The sequence below is a fragment of the Clupea harengus genome, chromosome 9, assembly GCF_900700415.2.
Source record: "Clupea harengus chromosome 9, Ch_v2.0.2, whole genome shotgun sequence".
In the NCBI taxonomy this organism is placed as follows: Eukaryota; Metazoa; Chordata; class Actinopteri; order Clupeiformes; family Clupeidae; genus Clupea; species Clupea harengus.
This window is the reverse complement of record NC_045160.1, coordinates 2,590,078-2,604,426: the sequence shown is the minus strand read 5'-3', so window position 1 is coordinate 2,604,426 and position 14,349 is coordinate 2,590,078. Positions and strand designations below refer to the sequence as shown.

General features: G+C 44.2%; 1 protein-coding gene across 5 annotated transcripts; it reads right to left on the bottom strand.

The window, feature by feature from the left end:
• Positions 1-2,387: 2,387 nt before the first annotated feature.
• Positions 2,388-12,360, bottom strand: LOC105909332 (spartin). 5 transcript variants are annotated; one of them, XM_031573048.2, is made up of 9 exons: positions 12,160-12,360; positions 10,674-11,512; positions 8,036-8,233; positions 7,629-7,670; positions 5,960-6,098; positions 5,467-5,661; positions 4,743-4,901; positions 4,481-4,571; positions 2,388-3,548 (listed from the first exon to the last, which is right to left on the bottom strand). In XM_031573048.2, the coding sequence occupies exons 2-9, from the start codon at positions 11,508-11,510 to the stop codon at positions 3,305-3,307; spliced, it is 1,905 nt and encodes a 634-aa protein (XP_031428908.1). In that variant the 5' UTR covers positions 11,511-11,512; positions 12,160-12,360; the 3' UTR covers positions 2,388-3,304. The 5 variants fall into 5 exon arrangements, with proteins under 5 accessions (XP_031428908.1, XP_012693407.2, XP_031428909.1 ...); XM_012837953.3 differs by lacking the exon at positions 7,629-7,670 and having other exon boundaries at positions 7,934-8,233; positions 12,160-12,358; XM_031573049.2 differs by lacking the exon at positions 7,629-7,670 and having other exon boundaries at positions 12,160-12,358.
• Positions 12,361-14,349: the final 1,989 nt, after the last annotated feature.

Here is a 14,349-nt window from a genome sequence, read left to right as displayed (position 1 = left end):
TTGCTCCCCCTAAAACTGCAGTGTAGCTCACCTTTACACCATTGTAGTAAATACAAATGTGATTCTTTTCCAAATTGAAACTGATTTTAAGACCTACCTGAGCAGCATGGGGCAGGAGAGGCTGAATGGGCTGGCTATCCTTTCCATTGAAAGAGCAAATCATGCATCACCACTAATGGTTGAAAGGCGTTGTTCGGCAAGTGTACTGTGCCTCTGGCTGTGCTCAGTCAGCTTGTAGGTCTTGACGTTCAGATTCTGCGCCTAAACTAGCTATATCGTATCGTCTCGTCACATGATCAAATAGAGACCTGACATTGGCGAACAAGATACATATTACCCAGCAATCATCATTGCATATCTGTATATGACAAAAATAACAAATTAAATAAGAAATGATTAATTTAATTGAATCTGCTTTTTAATAGTTTCTATAGTGTATGTACGATAAGCATATAATTGTGTTATAGATTGCTACTGACGATTTCCCCCTAAAAATGATGAAAACCATGACAGAGACAGGTTTGCCATTTAGCATAAGGTATCTTAGATAGTCCATAAAAAAATCATCCTTGATCACTGTCACATTAAACTAGCGACACTTTGACATCCATATGTTCGGAAAAAAAAATTAGAAAGCAGGGTCTGCTTTACTTACGAACCTTCCGCGCTGGCTGCATTGTCTATAGTTACGCCCCTGGCGCACATGCACATTTTCTAACACAGCACAGGTACACTACAATTAAAGCCATTAGCAAATGAACAAAATACACCTTTTCAACCACAAATAAGAGATACATAACAGCGACTTCACGCAGAGGCTCTGGCTTAGGGGCCCCTTGAGCTCATGGGCCCCTGGGCCTGGGCCCGGTAGGCCCGTTCGTTAATCCATCCCTGGGTAGAGTAATATCACAAAATTGTACACAAATGTGACTGCATAGTTTTACTTATTGTGACATTGGAGATGAATGTTAATACAACCAAAGAATAACGAAAAAATTAGTTTTTCTGAAATACTGCTCGTGTTTTCAGGCCATACATTGGACTTCCATACATCTAAGTGTTTGAATGTGGAGTATGTGTAATCTAATAAAATGTTGGCGACATGCTTAATTTACATTGAACAGTGTAATGTATTACATGCTAGCGGAGTTAGATGTTCAAGGTCGCAAACTTCAAAGGCTTATTGACGTGAGATTGGCGAAGACAAATCAAACTTTTTGACGTGACATGAATTTATTTGGATGCTAGCCTGAGACAGGACTGAGGTCGATGACTTGGGCATCGGAAAAAAAAAACTACAAATCTCTGTGAGACAGGGATAACGCCAATAAGACTACGTCGCATCCTTTCATAAATAACATTGGCAGGGGTATTTATTATGAAAAACTAACAGGTTAACAACTTTCCTACCACAGCCAAACATCAAGCAAGCGTTACACAAGAAATAGCAAGACAGCTAATAACTTATTACTGACGTCCAACAGAAAGAAGACCAACTCGGTATCTGACTTACATCTTTTTGTAACTTTTGGCTCTCGCCAACGAGTAGAAGCCAGTCCGAGATGGGCACTTTTATTAGTTAGCTTCCTCTTATAGCAGACGGGTCTCGCGACCTGTAGCCTACCTCAAAGTTTTCATAGTGCAATACCAGGCGCACCGGTGTGCCGTGGCAGTGGCACGGAGACGCCATTCTCCGTATTACAAGTCAGTGTACACACAACATATTTTCAAGCTGTTTTAAGGTAAATGTGTTACATAATGTTGCTTTAAAGCTATAAACAAAATATAAACAGACATGTCACTATAATGCTTTGAATATCCGTATAATTGCAAACTTGTGACCAATGGCATAAACACTAAGATGTCATATACAGAAAATGCCCCTTTATGTGGCAAGGCTGCTATTATGCTACATCTAAAATGTGAAACGTCATATTATATGTCATCTATAATTCATTGTTGTATGCAACACTGATTTTATCACCAAATATTTGACTTAACTTCGTGCAAACCGGTGGTTCACCGTACCCCACATTTTCTGGCTCATTTCGCCCCACCACAGCCACCATTTTTGGAAAAGATGTTAGTAACCCAGAGCTACTTATTACACACGGCCAGTTTAATATCTGATATAACTTTTTAAATTGAGATAAATGATTTGATACTCTTTATACCTGATATAATGCCCTCAAAAGAAATCGTGAAAAAAAAAATCGAAAAGATGGAAACTAAATTTAGGGTCACATGACAGAAATTGTGTCAATTTACCCACTGCTCTGACTGCTATCAAATATGTCATACTATGTAAAGGAGAAGTAATGTGCAGTTGGACATCTCATACGCAACTATATTGCATATAACTATTAAAAAAGCTCACCAAACAATTGTGTCTTCAAACAGGTGTTTATTATACCTTCACCTTCAAGAGGCTTTCAATTTAGCAACACATCGGGTGGATGAGCATCACATTTAGTGGACACAACATTGCAGTTCAGGAATAACTATTTTAGCACACATCAGTAAGTGTGCGTGCAATGAGACAACACATCAACTGCATCAAGTCAAACGCACATGTTTCTTCACAGGTTAAAAAGCCAGCTTAAAATGTTAAAAATGTCAGGTTCTATGGTCCAACTCATGTTCACTAGGCAGCTATTTCAAATGTCTTCAGTTTATCAGTGAGAATGAGAAGAACACATCTATTGACAGTATGCAATTTACAGTCAGGACTAAAGTGAGGTGTTAGTGGTGATATCGGTCCATTAAACCTGAAATGTGTTAAGGCTCTAGAACATGTAGTTAACGTTACTGTAGTTACCGTTTGTCCCTGTCAGATTAGAGTACCAAGGCCATCGCAATCAGGTGTCAGTAGTTATCCTGATATTATATGGTGGTCTCACAACATTTTAAAAACATCATTTTGCCCATGATCCCACTTGATACTTTACCAAAAACAGTGTAGACAAAAAAAAAAAAAAAGCCAAGAAAAAAAAAGAAAGAAAATAAATCCTACTGGTCCTTACCTCTTCCTTCATCATAACAAGTGCTAAAGTGCTCCAGGATGTGATATCAAACTGCAGTAAGACATTTTAATTCTAAAAATCCATATCAGCAAACTAGGTGTAGTAGGCAAATAGAAAATATTTGAGTAATATAAATAAATGTCTTTTTAAAATAAATATATCTTCATAAAATATGAATATAGATAAAGATTTTATAATTACTATACTGATATATAGGTATATATTAAGGCTCTCTGGAGTAATAGCACAACAATAAGGGGAGTGGGGTTGTGAAGAGATATTCATGACTTTTTGGGGTCTTTCTGGGGTTTCGCGACTGGTTTCACGGCTGGTTTCGCGACTAGTTTCGCTGGCCCAGGCCCCTCCTGGATCTTGTAGTCCTCCAGAATGGCGACAGCTGTCTGCTTGCCTGTCTTCTTCACCATGGCCTTGATGCCCAGGTTCTCAATGTTGAAGGCGGTCATGCCCACGTTAATGGCCGAGTTGACGGCGTGGTCGGTGGCCTGTCCAGCCTCTGCCCCGTACCTTCATCGCACATGGCCAAAAGGGAGGAAGGGGAGGAGGTGAGATAGCAGCAGTGAAGGAGAAAAAGAGGGAAAGCAGAAAGCGGAGATGTTGTGAAGCCCGTGGTTGGTGAAAGAGAAGAGGACAGAGAAAGAGAGAATGTAGATTAGCGCATGCAAAGCCATCAAACCTATGTCTGTGTTGATGCCTGTGTGAAACGGTCACTAGAAAAACCTCAAATTAAACAGCAGAGGAATAAAAACGTCCTTTCATTAAGTGAGCAAAAATCCTACAAATTTTAGGCATCCCAAATTTCAGGAAAGGCATATTATTATAAAAAGCCAAATAATTAATACCCAACAATTAATGTATTCATTAATTTATCTAGGGATATCGATATTCTCATTTTAGATGCCATCATCTGCCACTGCAGCATGTGGGATTTTAAAACCAGCCACAAACACCAATCCAACTTGTCAGACTGTAAACCGCCTACTGAAGCCTCTGTGCCTGACAGATTGAGTAAAGTCAGACACCCCCACATCAATTAGTTGTTGTGATTAGCAGAGCGGTGAGCACAGCCAAGCTAGTCAGGACACGCAGTCAGTAGCACATCACTCATCGTCACGCCAACCAGTGACTCACTGCATTACTCAAATAGCCAATTAGAGGCATTGCACATAAGCCTGAGCCATGCCTGTTGCAATGACGGGTTGATTTGGCATTTAATCGTTTTAATTGAATAAAGGACAGAGGGAATAGGAGCTACTTCTGTCCTGGGGGGTCTAGGGCCGCATCTAGACCCCATCTGTAAGTGAATGGGAAAAGATATTGTGAGCACGTATTTTTTTGTTTTGATTAAAGTACATGAGCATGACACGTAAGCCAGCGAGCAAATGTTCATGGTTAAGCAACAACAAAAAGCAACATTACTACATGGTCAAAGTTCTCACTTGTGTTTGACTGTGGTGACCGTCTCTGATCCAACATTTTTCGCGATATCTTTAGCTGCCACTTCCAAGCCTGTCCACACCGTAGCAAAACCTGTGCATTAAAAACACGCAAGCAGACACAAACACACAACGCAACACAAATGTTAGCATTTAAATATGCCTCTAGGTTCAAATGGTTGAGTAATACCTTGACAGATTAAGGTCAGATGAGCAATGCATGTCTTCACTACAGTAAGGTCACCAGTAGGTGGTGCTGTTGTACCTTGCACGCCACTGGCAGCCACCACCATGGCTCCGTCCATGTTGGAACGGCCGTCCTTGTCTTTCTTCATAGACTCCGGGATCAGTTTGCTCCCGTGTTTCTTCACATGGGGCGCCAGCTCTCGCCCAACGCAGCCTGCCACCGTGCACACCCCGTCCACTGCCAACCACAAAAAACAAACAAACAAACAAATACACAAACAAAACATCAGCATCTACTTTCACTAATAGAACACAAACTGCTCTACAGCTGGAATGAGGAGCTAGGGACATCGTTTACCTGCTGGTATCAATACCTTACATAGAAAGCCTTGTTCTAGCTCAGTAGTATATCAACACGTTTTTTTTTTTTTCAATGATATAAAAATGAATTTTTCATATTTTTTGGCTTTGCTGTTAATTACACATTCCCCTCAGTTATGAACACCCCATTTGACATGTTTGGACACCTCTAACCAATTCAAACAATTGTTTTTGACAATAAATGCTACATTTTCTTATAATGAAAGTTTCTGACACAACGTATTGCAAAACGGAGCTTAACAGATTTGTCTTCGGCTTGCACAGGAATCACAACCCATCATTTTTTCCTCACAATAATTATAGCTTCTGCAAATCATGGAAAGGGAGAAAAATAATACTACGACTCTTCAAAGAGCAGGCAGCCTGGAGCCGTTGTCGTTCTTAAACCTGCTTCCCAGTCTCCGCGCACAGCATGGGCTTACCAAGAAACTGGCTGACTTTGACCGCTCCGCCGGTGGCCTGCTTGGCCACCTGCAGGCTCTTGGTGACGCCGGGGCTGACGTGGGTGGGCTTGTCCTCAGGGGTGATGTGCTCCCGCAGTTTGGAGGCTCCTACATTGATGGCCTTCCCCGTGTACTCCGCCCCCTTCACCAGGCCCCAGCTCAGCCATGAGGCCCCTAACAGCAGAACACACAGAAGTTCAATTCAATTCAATTACTATACACTGGACTAATCTACTAATTGTAATTTTATAATGGCATCATCTTTTCAAATATATATACAATAAGTTTATGCATAACTTGTAATCTGTATCTATAAACATGCTAATGTGGGAGATTCGGTTCAATTCCACCACTTTTTGTCCATTTGATATGGAATCATCTAGAAACGTATCCAGTGAGCTTAAGAGTGTGCCTACAGCAGTTGAGTCCTTGAAAGAAACACTTCCCAGAGATATGTCCCATCGTCCCGCACCTGTGAGGATGCCGTGAGCCACCTTCTCGCTCCACTCGGGCAGTGTCTTCTCGTCTCCTTCGGGGGGCGCTGCTGACTCCGGGGTCTGCAGGGGCACCTTCTGGCCAAGGTTGATGGCATCTGCCTCCGCCCCTGGGGCCTGGGAGAGGACAGCAGCACACACCCAACCCTTAGAGACCCGCTAGAGAACATGGCAACAGGCACAACAGATCCGACACACAGCTGCAGCGCTCTTCTAGGTGCGCCGTTATAGCGTAGCATAGCATAGCATCATCTTATGCTTACTTCATCAGAGCAACAGCAAAAGCAAAAGGGCCGGGACGATGGCAGCTGTTCTGAAGCTGATGTTATTCTACAGCACATAGTTTTCCACCTGCAGTCACTAGAGCTTTCCGTACTGGCAGGCTAGAGTGACGTGCTCCGTTCTCCTGCCCTGTCATCTCTTCCACTCAATGCTGTTTGTTTTTTCCAGCCGTGCTCCTTGCGCTAACGGAGCGGTCACAAGGAGCGGCGCAAGGCCGTGCTGTGCCCAAGACAATGGGACTGACTGTTCTGTTGTTCTTTGGCTCGTTGGGAGGAACAGAGGCCACAGTGGCCGTTCCCTTCCCCTAAACCCCCACATGCTTTCCCAATCTGGAGCCAGCTGCCTGCTCGGTTTAGGGATTCAGTATCGCAATGTGATGCCTGTTCCAAATCAGTCTCTGCCGTTACAAATGCCATTATGCATTCAGTGGTTGGCTATGTGGATTCCCTCGGGATAATAGTTTTTTTTGGGGGGGCGGGGGTTTAATATAGGAAAATAAATGAAATGAATAAATGAAAAGCACAGAGCACCTGCCTTAAGATCTGTTTGAGCATGTTGATCGGTTCTCTCCTTCCCCCCTCCTTCTCTCCCTCCCCTCCTTTCTTTACATCACGCCCTTCACTTACATTCTCTCCATTCAGGCCTGACTTGCAGAATGAGGTGGCACCTGGCGAGCCAAGGGCATTAGAGCTCAGTAATGCCCTTATCCCCTGCTGGGCCCAAATCCTCCAGAGAGTGCTGAGGTGAAGACCACAGAGCTAAGCAACAGGCAGCGCTCCACACTCTCTCTCACTCTTTTCTCTCTCCTTCCCTTTCTCACTGCCTCCCCCTCTCCATATTTCACTCTTTCCCCCTCTCTCTACTGTATGTGCATGGCCAGCATAGCTCTGCCCATCTTTGACTAAAAGTTCTCCATTTAGGCGCCTCTATGTTTTGCATTGGAGTAGTAAGCATGTTCGTTCAGAGTGGAACGCCGGGAATACCACATGAAATTCCAAGTACTTTGGGATGAAACTATTCGGAGAGCATCTGAAGTGCTACTCCTGTTCCTCAGTGGTACTCTACTCATGGGCTAGGATCAATGATCGATATATGATATCATGTTCTTATGAAACCCTTATTCTTTACTATGACACAGTATATATAAATTGGTCCTGAAACCAATGCAAAAATGTAAGTCTCTCTCCTGAGAGTGAGAGGCGAGTCCGATTTGACAGAACTGGACTAAGATCTTAGTAATATCCACCTTGTCATGAGGTAATACAGACGTGTCTCTGTGATTAAAGAAAAAGGTCATTGAGTTCAACCAGGCCCGTGACCCAACACTTGGAATTTCAGTGGCCTTCCTGGTGTTCCCATTAGTACCTGTTTAAACACATCTCTCAATTTCTCAAACACCCCTGTGACCTGGAAAGGACAAAAGCAGCACAAGCGTATGTTCACATCACATCAAACCAAGTGGAAATCAAATCCAGTTAGTCAGACAGACAGACAGACAGACAGACAGACAGACAAAGACAGGGGTGCACATCAGAACAAAAGCGGAAGAGGACGTTTCAGCCACCCGGTGATTGGAGTTAGGAGCCGCCGTGAACATGCGGGGTTGATTGTTTGCAGAAGGTGCTCTGTGGCGACATTTCGGCGTGCGCTTTACCGTGATGATACCGCACCTGTTTGGGTGGGAGAGGGGGGGCAGGGGCGATGGTGGTGGTTCTGCCGGCACCAGCGGGCGACCCCTGGACAGTGAGCGGGGGGGCACCGACGTCGCTCACCTGCACTCGGAGGTCGGTCAGCTGCGTGAGCAGTTCGCAGAAGAGCTCGCGCTCGGCTAGGGGCAGCTCGGACGACAGCACCACGCCCACGTACGAGCCCGGCAGCGGCGCCATCATGTCCGGGAACATGAAGACGCCCGTGTTGCAGAGCAGGACCGGCGAGTCGGTGGCCATCAGAGGGTAGAGCCAGTCACACACCTGCACATCCAGAGAGAGGAAGGGGATGAGAAACACACAGCTGATGTTTGGGTAGAGTTTGCACCCTCGTACAGCTCTAACTGTTTCTATGATTCATTTGTGTTTTCTGGTCTGGTCTAGGTCTGGTATTTTGATATTAATCTCTACTGACACACCCCTTCAGCTGATTCATTCAGCAATGCTTAGAGATAAATCGGACTGCAAGAACAGGAAGCAAATAACTGGAAAAACAAGAACAATTGGCATACAATTGGCATGTACCCTATAAATCACACACGGAAGTACACATCTTCAATTAAGGCACACTCTGTAATCCTTAATGTTTGAAGCATACAACCAGACAGAGGATCATAAACCCATGAGAAAATATGTAACCTGACTATTTGCTTGCCTCTAGGGAGGTTTATCAACATCACAATGTACATTGTTTACAACAGATCAGTTCAACAAATACAAGGGCCTAACATCCTTCAAAGATCTCACTTGAACAAAATGAGAAAGGAGAGTAATATTGTGGTTGCCGTATGGAGACAGGATGAATATCTCACCTAAATGGCACTCTGAGATTCTTCTGAATGAAGAGTGCATTACAAATTAAATTAATTATTATTATTATTATTATTATTATTATTAAATCACAAGATCAAGACGTGCAATAGGCCTTAAATCTCAATGTCAACAGATAGGAAAGCTGCATTTATCATGATGACATTACAAGGCAAACATTTGCGCTGCGACAGGAAAATAAAAGGGCTTTCTATTTTCCCCAAACAAAGAAAGGGAGAGACCAAGGACATACGCTAGTGTGTGTGTGTGTAAGTGAGAGAGAGATACACACGGAGAGTTATATACAGAGAGTGAAAGGAGAAAGTACAGGTGAATGAAAGTCGGAGTAAGAGTGAAAGTGAGAGTGAGAGTGAGAGAGGGTACATGCACCCGACTCAGTGTGACAGAGCTGGCTGAATCATGGTTGCTGGACGGAATCCGTGTCGAGTCCATTTTCTTCTCGGCTCCTGACTGTCTGCTGACAGCAGGATTAAAGGATACGGGCAGATCTACAGCACGATAGTGGCGTAGAAGGAGTGACGTTACCCACCTAGCCAGCCAGCCAGCCAGCCAGCCAGCCAGCCAGCCAGCGGAAGCCGAACTATCTGTCTGCCTCTCAGTTGGGAGTCAAGAACCACTTGTGCCCACAGGCCTGAGAAAGCCATCAGAACAGACGGCTGCAGCTCAATGTGGAAAATCCTGGCCATAAATACATCCATTTTATGCGACTACTCCACCAGGCCATAACGAATGCAAGCAAATCATCTTCACTCAGTTGCCCCTTTAGAAGTAAGGGACTTTTATTGGGGCTTTTTAAAAAAACTGGCTTAAAAGCGGGGGAGGGAGGGTCATATGAAAATGCTGCCCAGTGTTGTGCAAAGAGATAGAGTGCCAACGCCAGCCTATCTAATGGAGCACTCGGAATAACAAGCCAGTGTTATTCGTGCTTGAGCTCCTCTGACACACTGGTGAAAGGTTACAGCGCTCCAGTTACCTCCAGCACAACTGCTTTCTGTTGGATACATGAGATAGATAGTAGCCTATCAGCTGTGAGGGTTTACAAAGTGTACATATCCATTGCATATTCCAACACCACACTGACAAGCCCTAGTGGGGCGGGCTGCCTCTGCCTATTATCAGCACCTCGTGAGTGCGGCCGGGCCAAAGTGTAATTATCAAGTGATATGGGGGTTGGGCATGTGTGCGTGTGTGTGTTTGTAATAGGACGGCGTAACAGGGCTTTGGAACTCTTATCAGCAGTGTAGAATCAGTCAACTCGTGATGGCGGCCTCCTATGCCCTCATACAGTAGTTAGGTTAAGAGGCCAGGGCTTTCCCCCCCTCTGGCATGACATCACATCCCAGAAGTGCTAACGGATTAAGAGCAGCAAATGAGTAAGCACTCACGTGATCCCGAGCTCAGGGGACAGAGATAGGCCTGATAGGGAGAGCGAGAGAAAGAGGGGGGGGGGGGGGGGGGGGTATGGGAGAACATGAACCAAGTAGGTTACAGGGTAAGGGCTGGGAAAAGCCCCCAGGGGAAGTTGGTTTCTATCAGCTGACAGGCGGGGAAACAGTTGTAATTACGCACTGCACATGTGTTGAGATAGTATGACTATGGAGTTCTGCAGCTCTGGAATTCCACATTCCAAATTCCATCATCCCATTCCTAAAGGCAATCTTTATCTGGTGTTACATCGTTTCTGGATAGTACTGGATTTGTATTATTCGAGTCTTAGTCTACTGCATATATTGATGTTCAGTGATCCCTCTTGCTGTTCACCAAATAATGCAACAGCATGGTGTTGTATACATTCTACAGCTTGATGCTATTCACTCTGGTATGCAAACTCATTTCCCTGAGGTCCCACCTCACCCAGTCATGTTTCTCTCACCTGCAGGAAGGCAGGTGGACGGTGTGGCATCCTCTCAGAACTTTCGTTGGTGAACTTGACAATTCGCAGGTACCCCGGGTACGAGGGCGCGCTCACATGCCCCTCGGGCGTCACGAAGAAGATCTGCACCCCGTGGGGCAGGAAGAACATCTCCTCGCCTTCCTCCCCCAAGCTCTGACGGGGTGACGGAGGAGCGTGGCTGTAGAACTCATCCCCCACCAGGGACCGCTCCCCAGCGTCCGTGCCGTAGGAGATGGACATGTGACCGTCGGCAGCCTGGGGGGAGTACACAGGGGGGAGATCGCCCTGGAGCCGCTGGGATGGGGACGCTGAAGCTGTGGGAGACATCGGGAGAGGAGCTCCACTGCCTTTACCTGAGGAGGCACCAGCCGGCGGGCCACTGGCGCTCGCCACCTTAGGGGGAAGAGGCCGTGACGGCTTCTCTTTGGGCAGATGAGGGTACAGCCCCTGAGAGGAAGCCCCATTCCCGACAGGGGCGCTGAGGGGAGCAGGGACGTCAGCGGGCCCCTCAGGCTCTCCTGATGTCTCCAGGGCAGCCAGGCGTGTGGTGATGTTGTTCAGGGTCTCCTGCATCTTCTGCTGCATCTGCCGGGCTGAGTCCCAGGAGCTGCCCACGCACTCCACGCCCTTCGAGGGCACGCTGATGGACCGCAGGAGGTGCTGCCGGCCCTGCCGGTAGAGTTCCAGAGCATGCGCTCGTTGCCCGGCTTCGTCCTCCGACAGACCCTGATTGATGCACTCGAAAGCCTGCTCGTAGCCATCCTGGATGACCTGCAGCCGGGCTTTGTCAAAAGCTTCCTGTTTGGCTTGCTCCATGCCTGCAAGAGGTCGAAATAAATGACTTGATTTATAGCTCAGTTACAATTACTGACTACAGTTATGACTTTTACTTTCACTCTGACGTTTCAATGATGAACATTACACAGCTGAGACCGTCCAGCTGTGTCTTTTAAACAGAGAGTAATCATACGAGTACGTCTGAGACAAAACAATCTCACCATAGAGAAGTGTTCATACTCTTGAAAAGCCATTTGATGTTGACCAAAATAAGCATTTGTCTAGTCTTTCATTCATCCTTGGATAAACACCTTAATAGTTCCCCAAATAAAGGGTTATCAACCAAGCTATAGTCTCGAGCTAGCTAGCATACGGTGACGTTGCCACAGCTAAACTACTAAGTAACTTTTACTGTAACAACAATTTTCCTCGCACAGACCACATGTTGGTAGAATATCCATTAACATTACAAGGAAGAAGTTATAGCCAACTGATTCAACTAATAACTGTATGTGTTGACTGACAAGGAATCAAAACAGCGTCTGTTGACATGACTAGCAAGCTGAATACCAAGCTAGCTAATTAGAACTAGCTAGTTAGACCGTCAAGTTTTGTATGAAAAAGTAGCCAACTTTCACGGGTTGTGTTTCTGGACAAATTCAAGCCATACGAGCGCTAATTAACTCACGGTCGACTCACTGTTGCTTGCCAAGTACCAATGTTCAGTCCACCGGCCGACGATCTATGCCTTTGACAATGTCCCCGCTTTGGTTTTAAGACGACAGACTCGCCGATCAGACTGATTGGTGACCAGTGTGGTCAAATAGGATCGCATGACTCATACATCCCTGGAGAAGCACTTGTTTTGAAAGCCACCGTGAGTTGGTTACGTAAACAACAATGGGGCAACAATGTGCTCATGGATTCGCTGGCTATTATTCAGTGTTGAAATCAGCGAATCACGTAAAAGCTAAGATGTCGCCAGACAAGGATTTATTGTGTCAAAATAAAAGTATGAGTTCACAGTAAAACCCATTATACCAACTCTTACTATTTCTGGCCTTTCACTACACTAATGCTTTCACATTGTATAGCAGACGACAACGTTACATGCCTTTAATGTTCAGCTAACACAGCAATTTCGAAAGAAAAGTTTTCACAAGTTAAGATTTTTTATATTCAAGAGTAGACCGAATTTAGCATGCAAGAGAAATAAATATCACACAATTTAGGAAAGATGGAAATGTTTGGCTCCCTCGTCCGGTTGTATTGATAAACACAAAGTAACACAGTTGACTTGCCTATAGACCTACATCTGGGCTGATTTTAAAAAAACTGTATTTAATCTACAATGACATCATGAACATACAACATTTGGTTTATTGTGTAATGACCTACATCGAGTGTGCAAATTCAAATGTTGTATGTTTATGATGTCATTGTAGATTAAATACAGTTTTTTTTTTAAATCAGCCCAGATTTTGAGAGCATTTAATCAGTAGAGTGCAAACAACTCAGTCACCCCCTTTGATTTTGTCTGATGGTGTTAAATTAGACAGAGTTGCATACTCATTTCTACACTTGTAATGTAGTAGCCACGTAATGCCATTTCAGCTGTGTTATCCACTGAAGATTCACAATGTCACCCTGCCAAAGAACACAGGTTGACATCTATTGTGTGAAAGCACAAAATACAAAGTCACTGAACTTGAGTATTTTGATGCACAATCAAATTCAAAATCAAGGCCATCAAAAACAAATGACTAAATACTATTTTGATAAAAATGCATATCAAATATTTCACACCCACAAATCAGAAATCCCTTGTGCACATAGTTGGCTATTATGTAGATTTACATACTCTAAATCAGCAGTAAAACATCCTCAACATTCACAGACAATATCAATTACTGCTGATAAAGCCGTATCTCTCCTGTAGCCTATAACTACCCACAAGCTTTTCTCAGGAAATATGAGACTAGTCCGACATGTGCAGGTGACATACAGAGATAAGTTCCCAAATTCACTCAACACTCATAAACAGTACCGAAGTCCAAACCCAATAAACTAGAGTTGTAGTGTACCCTGGGCAGTCTGTAATCTGAACTGATTCACATTTCTCCCAACAGAGAAAAAAAATGGAAACAATCTGAAACAATGCAATTTCTGTGTTCTGGGAAGACTTGTTAAAAACACTCACTTGGGACAAATCACAGTTTGACTTCTAGAACATGTGCTACACAGTCTGCCATTTGAGAACATTTGACTTCAGAAAGACGGGAAAAATTATGGCATTTTTTTTTTGCTAACTGGCATTTTACAGGACTCCTGTAGCTTCACACTGATTGGATCAAGCTGAGTGATAACCATGAAAGCTCATCTTAATTTTGATCATCCTTAGGGATCCGATGCCGTCTCTGAGATATTATTTACCTGTCCGTAATTCTTGTGAACATTTCTTTGAAGTCAACCTTTTTTCTAAAAGTGTAAATCATCAACTGACAGTTTGATATTTGTAGTTATGGGCTGTAAATTCTTCTGTCAAAATGGATGATTAAATCTTGAAGGAATTCTTACAGCGATAGTTTACATTTTTTCCAATGTCAATAAATTATCCACGCTTATGTAAGTTTCAGAGTTAGTCATCTTATGCTAGCGACTTTGAGGTCCATATGTTAGCTTTGAAGGCCTGTGCAAATTTGACAAGTTATTACCCAGTGACGTTTCTTACACGTGTCATATTTGCATTTGGCTTGTCTGTGAGTGATATGATATGATAGTTCCTTCATGATAGTACACAGGTGAGAGCAGTCACCTGTTCCTTAAGCTCTTTAAGTTGCTCTGTCAGGTTCATTTAGTTTCATTTCCCTCCACTGCT

Excerpts from the sequence above, each read along its gene's own strand:
- LOC105909332 (XM_012837953.3), bottom strand. The coding sequence starts at position 11,510 with ATGGAGCAAGCCAAACAGGAAGCTTTTGACAAAGCCCGGCTGCAGGTC. Across the intron at positions 8,234-10,673 it reads GTCCACCTGCCTTCCTGCAG|GTGTGTGACTGGCTCTACCC; the intron begins GTGAGAGAAACA and ends CTGGATGTGCAG. Across the intron at positions 4,902-5,466 it reads CAAAGTCAGCCAGTTTCTTG|TGGACGGGGTGTGCACGGTG; the intron begins GTAAGCCCATGC and ends TGTGGTTGGCAG.